The sequence below is a fragment of the Poecile atricapillus genome, chromosome 6 (assembly GCF_030490865.1).
Source record: "Poecile atricapillus isolate bPoeAtr1 chromosome 6, bPoeAtr1.hap1, whole genome shotgun sequence".
In the NCBI taxonomy this organism is placed as follows: domain Eukaryota; kingdom Metazoa; phylum Chordata; class Aves; order Passeriformes; family Paridae; genus Poecile; species Poecile atricapillus.
The window spans coordinates 36,171,336-36,191,126 of record NC_081254.1 but is presented as its reverse complement, the minus strand read 5'-3'; the positions used below and the strand labels follow the sequence as shown (position 1 = coordinate 36,191,126).

The 19,791-nt window shown below is 43.9% G+C and overlaps 1 protein-coding gene across 5 annotated transcripts in view; it reads right to left on the bottom strand.

Annotated features, from left to right (window-relative positions):
- Positions 1-3,186: 3,186 nt before the first annotated feature.
- Positions 3,187-19,791, bottom strand: part of DOCK1 (dedicator of cytokinesis 1) — a 266,167-nt gene continuing 249,562 nt past the window's right edge. For 4 of the 5 annotated variants that reach the window (XM_058841868.1, XM_058841867.1, XM_058841866.1 and 1 more), the window contains exons 50-52: positions 18,587-18,740; positions 14,639-14,784; positions 3,187-6,103 (exon numbers count right to left, since the gene is read on the bottom strand). In XM_058841868.1, coding sequence (XP_058697851.1) covers positions 6,008-6,103; positions 14,639-14,784; positions 18,587-18,740 — 396 coding nt within the window. In that variant the 3' untranslated portion in view covers positions 3,187-6,007. Of the gene's footprint in view, positions 6,104-11,610; positions 11,884-14,638; positions 14,785-18,586; positions 18,741-19,791 lie in introns of those variants that run through there. The other variant, XM_058841871.1, reaches the window with a different exon arrangement.

The following is a 19,791-nucleotide window of genomic DNA, read 5'->3' as shown; positions in this document are numbered from 1 at the left end:
CTCTCATCTCTTTTCTGTTTCTTTCCTCCACCTCACATTCACTGTTAAATAAAATCAGAACTATTGACTCCAGCACATGGTCTCCTGTGCAGATTAATCTGTGCAATTTCTCAATATTTGGATCTTCACATCATCCCAAGGGGGTCAGGACGTGTCTCCAGCACTGCAGTCCACAGCCACCCACCTTCCTTGGCTGGAAATGAGTTATTTAATTCAGCCACTTCCCTTTGAAGTGCTTGAATACAATGCCACACACACTGGAAATGGAAAATAAAAGCGTCATTCAACAGAGAAACACAATTTACAGTAATTATTCATGTCTGAAGAATACATATGAAAAAAATAAAACTCAAGGGAAATTAAAAATCCTATAAATAGCCTCACTGGAGAAGAGCTGGAGAGACCCCATACAATACCCAATATTTATACTGATCCCCACCTTTCTGCATCCCCAAGAAGATGGCAACAGCAAGCCTGAAATTCAGCTCAGAGCCATGGAAAGTACAACAGGAGAATGAGAGGAAACTGAAACTGGACCTCACGCTTCCCACTCCTGCTAAAAACCGAGGGGAGAGGAAAATCCCGAATTTCTGTGCTCAGCATCACTCGAGTGTTTGATCTGTTTTCCATTCCACACCTCCCATTTATTGATTCCTCACAGGGCAAGGGGAGGGTGGGAGCTGGGAAAGCCTCACCTGGTTTGTGCAGCCTGGCTTTGCACCACATCACACTTCTGCCATGGGGTGGAACCCAAAAAGGCCACAAATATGACAGGGAAGATGTTTAACATGAAACAGGAAGGTGGAGACCTCAACCAGTCAGTGAAGTGAGAGGTTATCACGTCAAAAAGATGTGTTTGATATGTGTGCATGAATCCACAGCTGTACCTGCACTCACATGCATCTCTCTATCCCTGTATCATAAATAAATACATTTTCACTGCCAACTTCTCACCCTTTTCCTCTGTAAAGTCACACAGTACTACAGCTAAGGTAAAGAAAAATGCCTATGTTAAAAAAAAAACCACCAGAATTTAAAAACATTTTTTCAATTTAAAACCTCAGAATTTGTGGTATCATGGGAGACATCTCAGTAATCATAAATGTCAATTACAGGAACCAGCTGAAGGAGTGACCTTTGTGTTGAGCTTCCCAGTGAAAATAAATGTGATTAAAAAGGAAACAACCCCTGTTCAATAAATCTTGTGTGGTTTCATGTGGGACTGATCTGTGCACCTGTAAAATCCACTGTCACTCCCAGGCTGAGACCCAGGGAAATGGAATTAAGGAATCTCCTTTTATCCTGGCACTGTGAGTTAACTTCCACTAAGAGAATTCAGGCTGCTGTTCAAGAAATGAAAATTAGTGACCACTGAAATTGGTTTTTTCCACTATCCAGGAATTTGCCACCTCTGGATTGCTTCTTTCAGGGAAATTTGTGTCACAAAGCCCTGAGGAGCTGCTGTCAAGAGTGAGCAGAGGGACTTGGGGGAAGTTAATCCCTGACTTGTCCCAAATGGTGAAAACCTGTGGATCCTGACAATTCCCTGGCCAAGCTTCCATGGAAAAGATGGATGGGCCACCTTTGCAAGCAAAAATATTGATCTGAATCAAGTCTGAGTGGGGACTTTTGGGTGTGGAGGCACTGGGAGCATAAAAGGTGATAAATAAACCAGGTCATCCCAATCTCACCTTCTCCACATGCAGCTCAGGCACGGGGTGGGGAAAGGAAAAGGCTCCTTGAAGCCATTTAGGGATGAATTCCCACAGGAATGGGGCAGATGGAAGGGACAGGAGATCCTACCTCTGGTTTAAATTAAGTAACTTTCTTTTCTGAATTGTTTTAGAATGAGCTCTTCTGCATCAGCTCAGCTGAGTCCCAAACAATGTGACACAGAATTCCCGAGGCACTGGGATGCCCTGACTCCCAACTGGATTGAAAAGAAGAGAACAAACCATGAGAAATAACAACTTTCCCAGGATTGTTCACTGCCTGTAAGGAATTAGCTGCTGGCTTTGCTGAGGTGTGTTTTTACCTCACTTTGAGGAGGGCAGTGGTTCATTCTGCCTGGGTTCTACACAGTTCTACAGTTCTGTCTCACTGTAAAAGCATTGGCAATTGGGCTCTGGGAGCCTGATTGTCAATTCCCAGGCTCAGCTCATGTATCTGTAAAACACACACACAGATGAGATCTGGAGTTTGTACTCTGAGACCCATTTGGAAGTGCAGCTCTTGTCTGAGGAGTCTGGCAGGGCTGAATTTAACACTTGCATGAGCACAGGAATTTGCTAAGGACGTGTGAAAACAAACACATTATCAGAAACACAATTTACAGGCATCCACAGAAAGGTGGATGGGAAAGCTCTTCCCATCCTTTAGGAAGCAAATGGAAGAGAAAAGAACTCACCCAGCATCCCAGCAAGAACTCCCTGGCAGCAGCAAGAGCAGCCTCTAAAGCAATCCTCAATTAAATACAAGACTTAGAGAATTAAAGTTGTAATACATTATTGATTGACTACGGATATCTGATTGACTGCAGCCAAGAATCCTTCCCTGCCTGCTCCTCTTGAGCAGAGATTATATGAACAAAACAAAGAGGGAATTGCAGGATGAGATCCAGCAGTAAATCCTGAGACGCTCTGGGAGCTGATTTTATGGCAAGGAAAAGTGTGTTTGTTTGATCCAAAGTGACACCGTGGTTTGAGGCAAAAAAACGAGAATATGTAATTGACCACGGGAGCCACTTTTTATGAGAAGGGCAATTTTTCTGCCTTTGTAACAACAGTGTTGTTTTACTGCTGTGTAAAGTCACTTCTGCTCGGAACTTGCATTGTGTAGCAGGTACCTGAGGTGGAAAATGTTACAGAAAACTCATCTGTTTTCTGAAACATTCACTTAGAGATATCCAAGCCATCATTCTGGGCATGGACAGCACACAGGGATGGATGTTCTTAGTGCTGATGTGTGTTTTAGCTCCAACCTGCAGGGACAACCACAACAGCACAATAAAAGATTTCAGTTTTCTCATGAGTTCCTCTCCTAAACTGTCCTGAAAAAAATAAAGTGTATACACAGCCCTGTACACAATGCAGCAGCTCCCAAAATTCTGCAGAGAGGATCAAAAACCCCCAGGGAAGAATGTATTCATTTTCTTAGACAAGCTTTTAAAATAATAGTTTATTTTTTTTGAGTCAGTGGTATATTTAAAAACAATCTACTGTAAGAGTAAAAAGATGTAGATAATAAAAAAAAAAAAAAACAAAACGAAGTGTGATGACAATAAAAAAACCCACTAGAATATAAAGTTAGTTTCCTTCCTCCCTCCCAAAACCCCATCCCATCAGTCTGATATTTCTCAGAGCTTAATATCTGGAAAACAAAAGCTTTTTGTTTTTTCTTTACACTTTCAGCAATTAGGAAATTAAGAATACATAAAGCATTCTTTGCAGGCACATTAATTCATCATGACGTGAAAAGCAGGCACCATAAAAATTAAAACATTCTAAAAACCATCATATATACAAACACTGTACAGAATGATGGCACAAGGACAAAGTGATTCTGTTCAGTTCATCCTAATCCAACATGAAATATTACACAATAAAGAAAGGAAAAAGCTCTTCCCGTTTCTGTACTCAACATTTAGGTTCAGAATGAGCAGGAGTCTCCTCCCTGCTCACTGGTTTCTCTCCCATGCCCTTGGCAGCTCCAAGGCTTCCTCGTTTTCCCCCTCATGGACACCCAGAAGATCCAACTGAAGGAAAATGGCAGTGGGTGATCCCCAGGGACTGATTTAACGAAGCTCATTAATCACAGATTATCCTGAGCTGGGAGGGACCCTCAGGGATGATCCACTCCAGCTCCCCCTCAACAATCCCACCTGGCCATCCCTGGGTGTCCAAACTCCTGGAGCTCTGGAGCCTCAGTAACCATTCCCTGAGAGCCTGGGCAGTGCCAGCCCCCTCTGGGGGAGAATCCTGAAATCCAACCAAACCCTCCCTGGCCCAGCTCCAGCCGTTCCCTGGCTCCTGTCCCTGGTTGTGACAATGAAGAGTTCAGTTCCTGCCCCTGCCTTTCCCTCAGGAGGATGCTGAGGTCTCCCCTCAGTGTCCTCTCCTCCAGCTGGACATTCCAAGTGCCCTCAGCCGCTCCTCACACGGCTTCTCCTCAAGGCCCTTCCCCATCCTCATGGCTCCTCTGGACACTCTCTGGGAATTTAATGTGTTTTTTATATTGTGACTGCTGCCAGCCTGGTGTCACCCCAGTCACTGTTACCCTTTGTGCCCGACCCCTGAGCCAGCTGCTCACCCATCCCATCATGTGTTTCTCCAGCTGTAGGATGGACATTTTGTCCTGTAGGTTCCAGTGGGAGACAGCATCAAAAGCTTTGCAGAAGTCCAAAAAGATTCCATCTCCTGGCTTTCCTGGGTCAGCCAGCTGGCTCAACCTGCTGTAGAAGGAAATTGGGTTCCACGGGCAGGACCTTCCCCTCAGGGAGCCGTGCTGGCTGTGACCCATGGCTGCATTGTCCTCCAGGTGTTTTCCAGAACCTCCCAGAACATCCTTTTCCATGATTTTACTGGGCCTGTAGTTCCCAGGGTCCTCCTTCGTGCCCTTCTTGAAAATCAGGATAACGTTCCCCAGCTTCCAGTCAGCTGGGACCCCTCTGGATTTCCCCAGACTGCTCAAAAATCACCAGGAGGGGTTTTATGATGACATCAGCAGCTCTTTGAGGATTCTTGGATAAATCCCATCAGGATTTGCAGGGATTCAGCTCCAGATCTGCGGTTTCAGGCTGATTGGGAGCTGATCATTGTCAGGGCACTGGGACCCTCTTGGTCTGTGACCCACGTTGGAGACAAAGTGTGTTAAATGTGTTCAACACCTCTGCCTTGTCCCTGTCCCTGTTTGTGAGGTGCCCATCCCCATCCTAGAAAGGGCTAAAGATATTTCTACACTGCCTTTTGCCATTGATACATTTGAAAAAAAACACTTTTCTTGTCCCCCACAGTTCTGGCAGCTCCAACTCCAGCTGAGCTTTGACCACACAAATTTTCTTCCTCTAATGGGGAGCAGCACCTCTGTGTTGTTCCCATGCCCCCTGACCTTGCTTCCATTGGCACACACCTTCCTTTTCCACCTGATATCCAAGAGGAGATCCCTGTTCAGCTCTTGACTGGCCTGCTTGACTTCCAACATTTGGAATTGCTGCTCCTGTGCCCTTGGGAGGTGATGTTTAAAAAGGGACCAGCACTGATGGACCCCAGCACCTGCAAAAACATTTTCCCAGGGGACCTTACAAACTCCCTGAGCAGCCTCATGGTCAGAGGAGAGGTTTTGCTGGCACTTTTCCTCCTCTCACCAGAGGTTTTAGACTTTTGATTGTGGTCACTGTGGCCAAGACAGCCCCAAGTCTCCACTTTGCTCATTGCAATCAGGTTATTTGTAACACAAACCCATTTTACAAATCAGTGGCGTCTGATTTTTAACCCTGGGCTAAAATCCCTGTTATTCAGAGAAATCCTACAGCAGCTTCACCTCACTGGGAAACCTCCTCTAGCCCTGAAGTCCATGAGAATATTGTCATTGATTCCTATATACACTGAGATTAGGTACAAAAACTCTGCTCATTTGAAACTCCAGAAGTACCCAAAATCTTTAGGTACAAAATTTCCAGCTCTCATTTTGATCTCCACGTTTAGCTCTGTGCCTGGCGTTATCCAGAAGCAGGGAGAAGGTTTAGGAAGAAGGTTCTGACAGTTGAAAGAGTTCCCAGTCTCAAGTAGAAATCCAGATTTCATTCAAGTTATGGGAGGGAATAACCCCAAAAACAGGGGGATGTAGTGTTGGGTCCGACACATGGCGAGAAATGGATTTCTTACAGAGTTATCATTGCACTAAATGTTAGATACTGCACACCTGAATGAGGTAAACATTATAGACCATAAAATACTTAGGGAAATGAATTGTTACAGCTTTATCTTTGGAAAAAAACCCGCTTCCTTCTTCACTGGACAATCCCAGAGTCAACAGACGTTTGCTTCCGCGTCGTCTTGGGAGGCGGCGGCGGCGGGGTCTTGCTGGGGAGAGGAGGAGGCAGGTGCTGGAAAAAACCAATTTGGGCAGATCATGTTAGCAATGAATGCAATTCTGGAACGTTTCTCTGTCATCTCTAAGTGCAAGAGGCAGCAGGAATGTCTGGAGCCCTGTGGCTCACAAAAACCTCTCCCTGCAGAATTTGCTGTGAACAGAGAATGCTCTCAGCCTTTACTTTTAAATATAACTTTTACTTTTGATAGTGAAAAAAAAAATAAAAATCTGAAGGGTTCAGGATTAATTAGCTCAATATTTCAGGAAAAATCTTTTGAAAGCACTGGAGAAGTTTATAATTCCCCACTTTGTATCATGATAGGATATTGATTTCTTGGTCTGTATCGATTGTCCTCAGCCTCTAGGCACACAGAGCTTAAAAACCAAGCTGAAGCAATGGCTTCATTGCTTTTCCATTATGTTTTGGATTTTGCAGTTAGAACAGAAATATTTAAACACAAAACCAAAACAGGAACAATTGAAAATCATTTTGAGAGATAAGTAACTCACAGTTTACTATTACACACACAGTTATAATTAAAATATTCCAAACAGAAATCCAGAACGTTCAAATATAAGCATTTTAAATCGCTTTACATATCTCACAACAGAAGAGCATCCCCACTTAGAATCACCAGCTAATTGGACAAATCAAAAAAGCCATTATGGAAATTAAGACTTTTTTTTTTTTTTTTTTCCCTAATGTTGAAACATACCAATGATAAAATGTGTTGCAGGAAGAGCTGGAGAACACTGCACTTTGCAGCCAGGTTTTCCCAGCATTTTGGCTGTGCAGGCAGCCCAGGTTTCCCAGAGGCTGTGCTGCAGTGTCACAGCTCATCAACGCTGCTCTGGCTTTGTTTTTCCCTAAGATTCTCCCCCACTCTCCAGTCAGAGCCTTTTGTTTTCCTCCAAGCCCAATGATGCTTTTCCAGTTGTTTGTTCCTGTCCTGCCTCACCCAGCCCAGCACCAGCTGCTGGCTCCACACAGGCACAGCCAAATTCCTTGGTCACCTCTGCAAGAACAGCCCAAGCACCTGCAGTGCCCCAGTGCTGGATGAAATTCCTGATGGTTTGTCAGGATCAGGAAGATCCTGGTGCTTGAACAACCGAGAATCCCCATGGAAGTGCACAGGACCAAAACTGCTCCTTTTCAAAGCTGTCCAAGGATCCTGTCCCAAAAAGAAGAGAGGTTCAGGGTGATGCCAGGACACCTCAGTCCCTCCTCTGCTCAGAGCAGCTCCTGATGCTCCTGCAATCTCATGGCTGCGAGTTTTCAGAGATGAGTAAGAGCAGAAGAAAAACAACCTTAAGGTAACTAAACAGGCTCTCCCAAGCAGGACAGAGTTACAAATCTGAGATTTCACCAGACAGTTTTACTGATCACAGACTAAGGAGAAAGCTAGGAATACAAACTGAGCCAGGCAGGCTGGATTTTTGCTGGAATCTCTTTCCTGTATCCTACCTGGACAGAACCACTTTTCAATCCATTTTACACCTTTCCTCATTCCTCCCAAGACTTCCTTGTACCTGAGCAAATCCCTTTCTTAACTTGGGGTGTTAACTCCTGAATTCCTGCTAAGGCACCTGGATAGGAGTCAGTTGTGATCTGAAGATTCCAAAACCTTTGAAAACTTGCTTAATTACAGTCCTGTATGCAGGCAAGGGCTCTGGGAAAGCTCTGGGAAATGCTGGTGTTCTGCAGAACATCCAACATCTCATGGAGCTGACATTCCTTTCTAACTCCATAAACCACGTGCCCCTCTAAAACAGAACAAAATATAAAACTTCCCTCTCTGCTCTGCTCTCTTTAACTTCATATTCATCACCAGGAAAAAAAAAAAACAAAACCAACTCTGCTGATAGCATCATTTGTGCAAATCCATTTTGAATTTAAATAACACTCTATTGGCAATAATTCTCAATTCAATTAGATCAAAGGCATTTCTCAACCAAATGAGCCCCTTCATATTGATCAGAGAACAATCAAATCAGCCCTGAAAACCTGGTTCTGAAAAGCAGAGACAATGCAAATACAATGAGAAGAAGCTAAATATATATGCTATAAATAACAAGCTCAAAACCTACCCGAGCTCAGATTCTGCAAGCAAATTAGGCAGAAAGAAATAGCAGAGATAGGTAGATAATTATTATAATTGAATTTACAATTTCCATTAGAAAGTCAGATAAATTTAGCACATGTTCATTTATATAATAAGCTCCCAATGAATATATTAAGTAGGATGTGTAATGCTGGTCGGGGCGACGTTGTTGGGAATTTTGCAAGACAAAACATTCCATTATGGAGCTGGGGCATCTCCAAACCATCACTCCCAGGGCTGATCCATCCTTCCTTTTATCCCAGGACAGAAGAAATTCAACCACATTTCCTCCCTCCCTTTAACACCACACTCACAAAAATCATTATCAGGTTTATGAAGTTCGTTATGCTGCACTTCCCCTTAGAAACTTTGCAATAAAAATAGAGTTTGCCTTGATTTTGTATTTAATTAAGACTCTCTTTGCCGAGTTTGTGTTTACATCTCAGTGGTTAATTGTGAACCTGACTCTTCCCTTTCCTTCCTGACAAACTGACAGAGGCTGCTGCCTCACATCCCAACCTATTTTGGGCAGAATCCTTGACTCAGGGGTACCTCAGGGGAAGCAGAAACCTTATGTAAAAGGCTCATCTGCAACACAGAAACAATCTGTTCCTTCTGCTTCAGACATGAAATTGCTCCCATTTGTTTGCTGTTCTTTGTTTTTTTTTCCTTCCCTGATACAGAAAAGAATCAAGTTTAAAAACATTTGTCTGTGTTCTCTTACAGAGAGATATAAACTGCACTACACCAGGCGTGTTTGGGATGTAGTAAAAATCAATTACAGAAGATGAGAAAATGCATTGGGTTTTGGTTTTTTTTTTTATGCTACTCTGAAGCAGCAAAATGAGAGATGAGTTGCTTTTCGTTCGGAGAATGCTGTTAAAAGAAACAACTACCAAAAAAAAAAAAAAATCAAACAAAATTTGATTCTTCAAAACATGTGGCACTGCACGAGATTCCTTCCTGTGCAAGGAACTCTTTGTCTTTGAAATTCCTTGGTCATGGAGAGGACACGCTCTGGAGATCCAGCGAGAAGCACTTTGGTTGGAAGGATTAAGGGATCTAATTAGGTCAGGAGCAGCAGAAATGGGATGTAAATAGACCATCAGGCACCCAGGACTGTGAAAATGCTTTCACTGACTTGTTCCTTCAGCTGAGATGCCTGACAACAACGTGGCTATTTCGTATCTGCAATGGAAAAATAACATTGCAGTGGGAGGCTGTGGCACAGTGAGTCTCCCCTTCTGGAAGAGCCGGCGGGGAGAAGAGCCCGACTCCACTAATGGCAGCCAAATTACAGACAGTTTAAGCTAATTGACTCTTTGACCCAGGGAGCAAAGTTCTGTGCAAAATCCAGCAGGTAACTGATGTGAAATGACTGTTTAGCCCCTGGTTCATCCATCATCTATTAAAGTTTCATTTGACTCTGTGGCACAGCCGTTCCCTGCCCTTGCTGGGGCGGCCTGGGATCAGGGAGAGGGGTTTGAAGGGTTTTTCTGGTGCACTCGGGGTGTTCCCAGCCCTCAGCCCCACACAGGCCAACGGGAAAAACGCCTCAAAATGGGCAATGTGGAATTGCTCTGGGTCACTATCCCAGATCCAAGGGACACCTCTGCTCTGGAGCCAGGCTGGGAGAGCTGGGGGAGCTCACCTGGAGAAGTTCCAGGGACACCTCAGAGCCCCTTGCAGGGCCTGAAGGGGCTCCAGGAGAGCTGGAGAGGGACTGGGGACAAGGGATGGAGGGACAGGACACAGGGAATGGCTTTAAGCTGATAATGGGTGGATTTAGAAGGGATTTTGGGGTAGGAATTGTTCCTGGCAGGGTGGGCAGGCCCTGGCACAGGTGCCCAGAGCAGCTGGGGCTGCCCCTGGATCCCTGGCAGTGCCCAAGGCCAGGCTGGGCATTGGGGCTGGAGCAGCTGGGACAGGGGAAGGTGTCCCTGCCATGGCAGGGGCTGGGAATGGATGGGATTTAAGGTTCCTTCCCACCCAAACTGTTTGATGATTCTGTGACTTTCCCAATGATTTCTGTCAGGCCTGGGGGGAAGCTCCTGTGGGGGACAGCAGCAGTGGATGAGGGCAGAGCTGGACCTGACAGGGGTCTGCACCCCTCATGCAGGGAGGACCTGGCTCCTGGAGTGTGACAGCTCTCCCGGAGCACAGCTCAGGCCACCTTCCCTCTCTGGAACCCCATTTCTCCAAGTGGACACCATCAGGATTTCTCCCACACTGGATGCTAACTCCATTTCCCCAGCGCTGCTTCCCCGTTCCAGTCCGTGCACAAACACCTCAGGAGTGATCAGCAGAACACTCAGAACGAGCTTTAGACCCCAGACTGACCCTGTATTCCTCCCTGAAGGCCCAGGTCCTGCAAGAGAGATAAACCAGCACACCAGCATGGCCCAAGCCACAGCCAGATCCCGTGTGGAGAGCAGGACACGGCCACTCCCTCAGTGAAACCAAGGGACACATCACATGTCTGGGCAGAGAGCAGGAGAACACACATCTCCCTCCAAATCCTGTAAAAAAGCAGTGGCAGTCCATTGACTTGGAGATTTATTAAAAAGTAAATTGATTTTTCAGAAACTCTTCACTCAGCAACAACCCACCAAAGAGTGAGGGACTGGCACAGGAGGAAGGGTTTGCAAGGTTTCCCATCCCCAGCAGGTAAAAATAATGATCAGATGGCAAATAAACCCTGTATTTTAATTCATTTTTTCTCCTGGGCACACTGTCCAAAGGCTCCTGGAGCTCTGGCAGCCTCAGTGCCCATTCCCTGGGAGCCTGGGCAGTGCCAGCACCTCTGGATGAGGAACCTTTCCCTGATATCCAACCAAACCTCCCTGACACAGCTCCAGCCGTTCCTGGGTGCTGTTCCTGTCACCGACAGCAGAGATCAGAGAGGAGCTACTATTGCAACCCTTTAAGTTGTGCTCCCTAATTCCCTGCTCCTCCATAGTTCCAGCTGCATTTCCAGCCTCTTTGTCCCTGTCCACACGAGGAAAACGCATTTGCTGAAGCCTTTAAGGTCAGATTTTGCTCACTGCAGCTGACAGAAGAGACAACTCCCAGCATTGCAGCACCTGCATTGCAACACATAAAAATCCCCCTGGGTTGTGCCTTCTGTGTGTTAGATGTGAATATATCACCCTGTTACATCCCAATAAGCAACCAGAATAATCCCCATACAACAGAGTCAAGCCAAGACTGTTCTGCTCCTCGCAGGCTTCAGCCATCCCCACGTTCCACCTGTGCTGGATTGATGGAGATGTTCCCATCCCAACCATTATCCCGTGCTTAGGAAGTGTTATAGCCAATATTAGCAACCCAAGTGCTCCTTTGTCTATTTTCTTTGAGCTCCCTGCCTGCTCTGAATACTAAGCAGGAGGTTGATTTGTATGCAAGGGTGAGGATGAACCCATAAAGAATGATAAGTGCCTAAAGGAATCCCTTGATGTAATAATAATCCTTGCAGGAGTCGTAGATTTCTTTTTTTTTTTTTTTTTAATGTTCCCATATATTATTAAGGACATTTTTAGCAGAATAAATCACAAGGAGCAAGAAAATATCTACAAGGGTCTCAGAGTTAACGAGGAGGAAGGGACAATCAGGAAATGATCATGAGGTGACCACCAGGATTAAAGAGTTCAGGTAGACCAAGGTAACACTGGACTCTGAATATCTGAGATTGCTGTCTCATAAATGACATTACTGCCTGCAGTTTGACTTGGAGCATCTGATCCTTCTCTGGCTGCCTCCTTTTGAGTTCACTACAGCACTTTTCCTGCCTTTCATAACCCACTGCAAGACAACTGGAGTGAAAAACACAATCATTCCTCACACGAGGAGATATTTCCAGTTTAAAAGCTACTCAGATAATCTTATCTCTAATAGGTTTTACTGATTTTTCTTCACTGATACAACAGCAGTGTAATTTAAAAGATGATCAGTTTACCAGGCAGAGAATTATCCAGTTATGAATTATGGAGCTCTATGACCCACGAAACGTAAGTCATTAAAACCATGGAGTGGGATTTAATCACGGCAGCAATGAGAATTTACCCATCTGATCTTTCATGTCCAGCACTACTCATTTTCTTGATGTTCTTTAAAAGCTTCCTTCCTACCAGCCTGATGAAATAAAGGCACAGAGTGATTGTTACAAGATTAGAAACCTTCTCCCAAATCAATTCTATACCCAATACAGAATCACAGAATCTGCTGAGCTGGAGGGGACCCGGAAGGATCAGCGAGTCCCACTCCTGCACATGACAGGTGGCACTGGGACACATCTGCTTTAGATCCTTCTGCCAGGCTTTGAAACCACATTCCATGGTCTTGGAAAGCTTATAAAAACACAGATGCTGAAGAAAATTTTGGGCTGTTAGATAAGAAGATGTAGCCTGTATCTGATTGCATTTCTTAGCTATGAAATCCTGATGCCCTTCAACACCAGATGTTAAAAAATGGCATCTGTTCCTACAAAGTGTAGCAAAAAAAATATGAGAGGAGCCTGAGCAATCAAGACTGAAAAGAGCAAAAATATTAAGAACTGAATAAAACTTTGCAAAGAACCACGGGAGCATATTGGTACTATTTTTATGAACTCCCATTTAATGATGTGGAAACGCTGCTTGTGGCAGGTACAGGAGGTACAGAGCAAATCAGGCTGAGTGATCTCTGGGTCTGGGCTCCCAAAACCACAGCCCCATGGCACCTGGGAGTTGTAAAATCACTAAAAACATCGATCCCCAGAGTGGAAACCCCTTCCAAAAGCCTCACTGGTCAGGAAAAAAAAAACCCTGACTGGCAAGATTTTATTTCTTATCATTGTTTAACACTTTTTAGCTAAAAACTGAACTCATCTTAGCAATCCTGAGCTAGTACCACAGCCTAAACCTTCTAGCACATCACACAAAACAAATTTACTACTCTGGAGTTTATGCAGGAAGGAGTTGAAGAAATGGGAATCCTAATGTGAATTTCTCAGCTTTCTTCCTGAAGATAGATTCCTTAGACAAAGCTCCTGGCAGCCCTGCTGTACATTCTGTAATTTTCCACTTAGAGGTCTGTATTCAGGACAAATGAGAGCTGGCCCCTGAGACAGAAGCTGGGGAAATGGGTTATAAGGTTAGAAGTGCAGTAAAGTTTGATGGAAATGAGAGGAAAAGTGAAAATATTGACTAAAATGATCCAGCCATGGGGAGTAACTATGGAAGAGAGGATGGGAATAGAGAATTTTTCAGTATATGCAAACAAAGGGTAAAACATGGTGTTTTGAATATCTCTGTCCACACTCCTCAAGTCACTTCTATATTGGTTGTTTGGGTTTTTTTTACCATTCAGCCTGAAATGGTGAAACAATTCAAAAAAAGTCAATTCCTGCAACAACAAAAGCACAAATTCAACCATGGAAAAGCTGGAGTTGTGCACTGGGACAATCTCTGTTAAACACAACTATCCCCAGAGTCAAACCAAACTCCTGCCTGACTCTTCCTCTGGTGAGATTACAAATGCTTGCTGTCACCATCAAATTTGCTGGAAAGCAAATTACCCAGGAGAATTTCACTGGGATGTTGAAATCCAGAGGAATCCTGGATGACACCTCTGCAAACAAAAAGGGCTCAGTTCTGCTGGGAAGTTTTCCACAGAACAGCTCAGTCAAAATTGGACATTTCAAAGTCAAAGAAAACTTGTGACCTTGTGGGGTCTCACTGCTCTACTCTGATTTGATTGGTAATAAATTCAATTAATTTCCCAAAGTCAAGCCTGCTTTGAGGGCAAGGGGGAAGTGATCCCTCCTGTCCTTATCTCAACCCATGAGACTTTCATTACATTTTCTCTCCCTGCCCAGCTGAGGAGGGGAGTGATGGAGCATCTTTGGTGGGCACCAGCCAGGATCAACCCTCCACACCCCTTTTTATGTATTTTTTTGCCCATTAAGAAAATAAAAGGCATTTCTCAAATGTGCTGCTTTAAAGAAAAAGACCAAGGTATTTTTAAAAGCTTCCAGCTACAGGAAACAAAGCTGAAAAAGCGAATTTTCCTCAGAAAGCTGCAAACCCTGTTGGTGATGAAGAGTTTCTGAGCTCCCTGCCTCAAAGGGGACACGAGTTTGCCTCAAGGAAATAAATGAGTGGTGACTGAACGCTGGCAGAGCGGAGCTCCAGGAAGGGAAGGTGGCAGGTTCATGTTTTATTTCCTCTCATGACACAAGACTGAAAGGCTTTAAATCCAATTTGCTGTTGGTTAAAGCTCCCTGTCCAACAAACCTGACGACGTCTGGCTTGAAATTCCCCAGCCTGAATCCAACTTTCCTTCATCAGGCGGATCCGGCACCGCGGAGCGCTCTGGAGCAGCTGTGGGAGCAGGAGCAGGATCCCAGCTCCCCTGGGATGGCTCAGGGAACAAACACCTGCAGGAGGGATCATTCCCTGGGGACTCACCCGTTGGTGGGCAGGGGGGGACGTGGTGGGGCTGATCAAATCCTGGCTCTCCATGAGGTTCCCGTAGTCGGCCGTGCTTCCTTTGAGGGGCAGAGGAGGGGGAACGTCGGGGCTGTCGGAGCTGGACATCCCATTCAGCTCCAGATCTGCAAAAACCAACGTGGGTCAGCTCTGCCAGCAGCTCAATCCTGCACTTCCACCGTGGTTTGGGTTGGAAGGCTCCTCATGGATCATCCAGTCCATGGGCAGGGACACCTTCCCCTATCCCAGGCTGCTCCAAGCCCTGCCCAGCCTGGCCTTGGACTCCCTTTCAAATGCCCTCAAAATACTTGAACAACCCCCTCTTTTTTAATAAAACATAATTTTTGTTTCTTATTTCCCACCAAAATATTCACACCTTAGAAAAGATCATTTTCCCACCTTCAAGCTCGCCTTGTACATTGAAGCACAATAAAAGTTTTGCAAAGTGCATGAAGAAAATATAATCTGGCTACCTTTTATTGACTTTCTCCCAGTAAAATAAAAGCTCCCTGTTAATAAAATGCACAAATGAAAGCCTGGAATTAAGTACATCTCTCTCCAAAACTTTCAGGCTCCAGGTAACTATAACAAATGAGCAGCCATTAGTTGTTGAGTAAATAAAATCACGCACGAGAAAGTACCAAACATTTATTATTCCTGTTTGCTGGGTAGAAAATTCCCTTTTCTTAGCAGATAAATCCTCCCAGGTATGTGCTGGAGAGGAAATAGCCTGAGGGACAATAAAGTTTATTAAGGCCTGAGTGATACATAGGTTTTTGGGGAGAAATCCCCCATGGTGTATTCCAGGGTAATTCAGTCATTTTAATTCACCTATTTTAATAAAATCCACTGAGATCTCTATCAGATAAGAAACCGAAATGATTTTTTTAGAAATGAGGGAATTTTATTTGGGAAAAGGAAAAAGGTGATTTCTATTTTATTTTACTGGGGTGATTTGTGAAACAAGAGAGAACTTGTTTATGCAGATGTTTTTATTGCAAAGCTCATATCAGTATTTTATTAAAAGTGTGATTTTATTGCTCTCTAAAATGGCTTCTCACAACACGATTTAACTCTAAGGTGCTTCTATTGATTTGTCACTGAAAACTGTAATTTTACTCCTCATCCTTCCACCTGAACTCTTGACTACACTGAAAAAAGGTTATTTTCCATCCTGGGACTCCACATTTTCAGTGGCTTCCTCTCCATTAGGCTGAAAAATGTTTGTTCACCAGGACCTGAATTTCTCCTTGCTTTTTCCACTGCTCCTGTTTTTTACCCTTCCCTTCCTACAGAGAGGAGTTTTCCATTCCCCAGACATTCCTGAGAGTTTCCTTTCTGGACCTCTCCTTCTGCCCAGCTCATGACATCAAACTGCAGCTGGAAAACCACCCTGTGCATTTGTAACTAAAGACTGATGCTGGGAATGAACTTCCCTGGACATTCTGGATGAATTCACCATTCTAAACAACTCAGGAATGTGAGATCTTTAATGCCACAAAACAATTCCTTGGCACAGATCCTTCACATCTCCCCCTCTACTAAACATCTGTATCTTAGCTAAATCTATTTCTGTCTGGATATTTTTTTGGTTGGTTTTTCCATGCAGTTTAGGATAATACAGGGAAATGTTTGGGAAATGGAATTTTCTTTCGTGTGTTTAGTTAGGGCTTTAGCAAAACCTTGAATCCTGCTTTGGAAAGAGAAACCTTTCCATATTTACTAGAAACAACCCATGTTTTTATGCCTCTTTGTAGACATTCCTTGGGAAACTGAGTGGAATAACACATAATTTCCCAAAAATAAAGTAAATATAACCACCCTGAACACTTCAGATTTGTATTCTATATGATATTTTTTTCAACTAACAAGATTTAACTTCTTCCATGATAAAACTTCTGACTTCACCTAAGCCGAGGTACTCCCATGAGGATGGTGAGACCCATTTTGCCAGGAATAACCCAAATCCTTTGTTTCTTTTAACAAACCCTTGGAAGATCCGTGGAAAGGCAGGTTTTCAGGAAACATCTGAGGAATGTTTTCAGCAGAGCTGGAGAGGAAAGGTGTGGAGACAACTCTGCTTGAAGCACCTGGATGGAACCCAGCTGTCCATGCAGTTGTGTCCTGCTCTGCTTCTCCCCCTTCCCCTACACCCCCCAGCTCCTGCTCCAGCTGGAATTCCCTGCAGCCTGTCCATGGCACCTTCCCAACCTCATCCTGATGAAGGCAGCAATAAATCCCTGCAAATGTGGGCAGAGCAATTCCACCCACGGGAAGAGCTCATAAAAAATCCACGAGCGACGCCTTTGCGTTTATCCTGAAACTGTTCAGTGCAACGACAAATTCTGTCCTGGAAAACAGCAATTTCCCAAGTCTCTGATCTTTCCCAGAGCTCAGTGAAATCCAGAGAATACCTACCCTGCAGCAGAAACAGGTATTGAACAAAAGTTTCAGGAATTCTCAGCGCTGTCCCAAGGAAATCTGAATTTGCTGCAGATCTCTTCATTTCCTCAGCTGAACTAAACCCCCCTGAGATGGTCACTGTACAAATAATTACCCCAAATTCCTGGTGTGCTCCCATTATTCAATGAAATTCATGATTCAAGGTGGTTCATCAGATGAGTGTGCTCTGAATATTTATTCCTCCCTGGACATGTGCCACTGTCCATGAAGATCTTGGAGCTGGTGAAGGATCAGTTAAGGGACCCTTTTTCCATCTTACCCTAATGATCACATTTTACTGCCAGCTAACAGGCAGCCAGGATTGCTTAGCAACCCATTAACTGCTTTTAACCAATTTGGGCTCTGAAGGAACTTCTTTATCCTTGGAATTCCTAAAAAATTCTATCCCTGGAATTCCTGAAATGATCCTGGGCCGGTGCAATAAGCTGATCTTATTTTATGTAACACCCACTAATCTCTAGCACAAAAATATTCTCAGAAATACCTGGCAACTTCAGATATCTTTTTAAAAGATATATCAAATTAAGTGTTAATAAAATGCACATATGAATGAAAAATCCAATTAAAATATCTTTTGCAGGAGTATATATCCTCGAGTTCTCTGTATTCCCAGTTTTTAGCATACTGGTATTTTTTGGCTATGAAAATGTAAAGAAAGGTGAGAGTTACGAGTTCATTGTAATCAAAATATTTGCTTTGGCTGTCTGACTATTTGAGAGAAAAAGTTTTAAAATACCAAAACCAGTAAATAAAGCAGTGACCTTGATGGAACAAGGTTTTTTTTTTTGAAGACTGATCATCTCTTCTCCTCCTTACTAACACTGAACTCTTGACCACTGGAGTAGGATTTGGGTACATGTATCAAAAAGATATTTTTTTTATTTTTGCTTTTTTTCACACTCTGTCAGCTGCAAACTCTGAAAAACAGGTTTTGGGAAAGTGCACTGGGAAAGAAATAGGTGCTGGATCCCACCCAGCTCTGCAACAGAACTTGCTGCAGATTGAAGCAAACAGATGATATTTTACAGAAAAGCTGAGTGATAGATGTCAATGTCAAACAAAAACTACTTCAAAAAGCCTGACCTTTATTTTCCCTCCTGGCTTGTACTCATAACATATCAAAGAGAAGCTTTTTAACGTACAATTACAAAAAAATATCGCTTTTTAAGCCTTTATACTCCAGAACACTCAATATGGGATCAAGTACAACATGAATTTTTGACTGTTACTCTACACCTAATTAATTGTTAATGATTACTTGAAAAGAAACTGTTTCAGTGCAATGATTTTGCTTGCTTTTGTAAACTACTGAATTAATTTTTGCTGGCAAAGGTAAGAGGTTGAGTAATACCTGCTGCAAGAAATACCCCGGCGATGGCGAAACTCAGAGCAGAGGGTGAAGAAACACTCAGGAAAATACATTTCCAGGCTAGAAAAGTGATTTGTTTGGCAGGAAAGACTTACTGGGCTGGATGCTGAAGGCCAGCTTGGTCCGAGGGGTGATGGGAGGAGGGGTCAGCTGGGAGCTGGGCGGTGCTGGGGACACGGAGAATCGCCGCTCGCTGGACATGGCGCTCAGCACCTGGCTCTTGGGTCTCTGCGGCCTCAGGGGGCTGATCTGGGGGACACAAGCAGGGTGAGGAGGGACCAGAAAGGGCTGTCAGAGCTGGAACTGCCGTGCTGTGACCCCCAACAGACCAGGGCAGTGCTGACTCCCAGCTCCAGGATCTCCCCTTCTCCCAGGGAATCCCAGCTCCTCGCAGCCCGCTCTGCTTTGCTGAGATAATTCCCCAAACACCTGTTCAGTAACACCTGAGGAACTTTAGAGCCTCCCACCACATTACACAGCACTCCAAATCTTTATTTTTTCTCACTCAGATCTACTTTCCTGTTAAAATTTCTCTCTTTAATCATTTGCAGGTTCAACTCTCTTCTGAGGAAGACATCACCTGTCCAGAAACCCTTTCTTGGTGGCTCCTGACTTGGTGCTTATATTTAATTATATTTAATTCACTGAAACATCTCCTTTTTTTTTTTTTTTTTTTCCTCTGGCTGCTTCATAATCCATTCAAATTTTCCATCAGGAAGCCTCAAAAGATATTTGTAATCTGATGGGCAACTCATGCTTTAGTTAAGGCAATTCTTTTTACTGAGTTTAATTCTTAGCTCTACTTATTTCCCCATTCACCACCCCCACAGTAACAGAAATCACAGTGAAAAAAAATGAAGCTTTTATTTCAAACAGATCCCAGAAAATGGAGCAGCAGCCTGAAGTTAAAAGGGGAATTACTCCAAGGTGCTGCACTGGGACAAAACAGAAAGTGCCAGCAGCAATCCAGGCTTTTTCAAAGGATTTTGTCATTTCCCAATGTTTGGGTTTTTATGAAGTACATTGGGAAGGAGAAATCTGAAATTTTCTTTTCAGAAAACAAACCCTAAAAGGTTTTCCATCAAAGGTTGTGCCTGTGAGACCTTTCTACAACAAATGAATGACCAAAAAGCATGGACCTTTTGTTTTGGAAAGCTCATCAAGACCTCAGAGTGACCTCTAAGAAATTTTTTGATGCTAAAAATCAAATCCTGGAGACTCCAAAGGTTTCTGCTTTCCACATCCTTTAAAGCACATTTTTAGTAAAATGGACAAGCAAAGCAATTACTTTTTCAGCGGC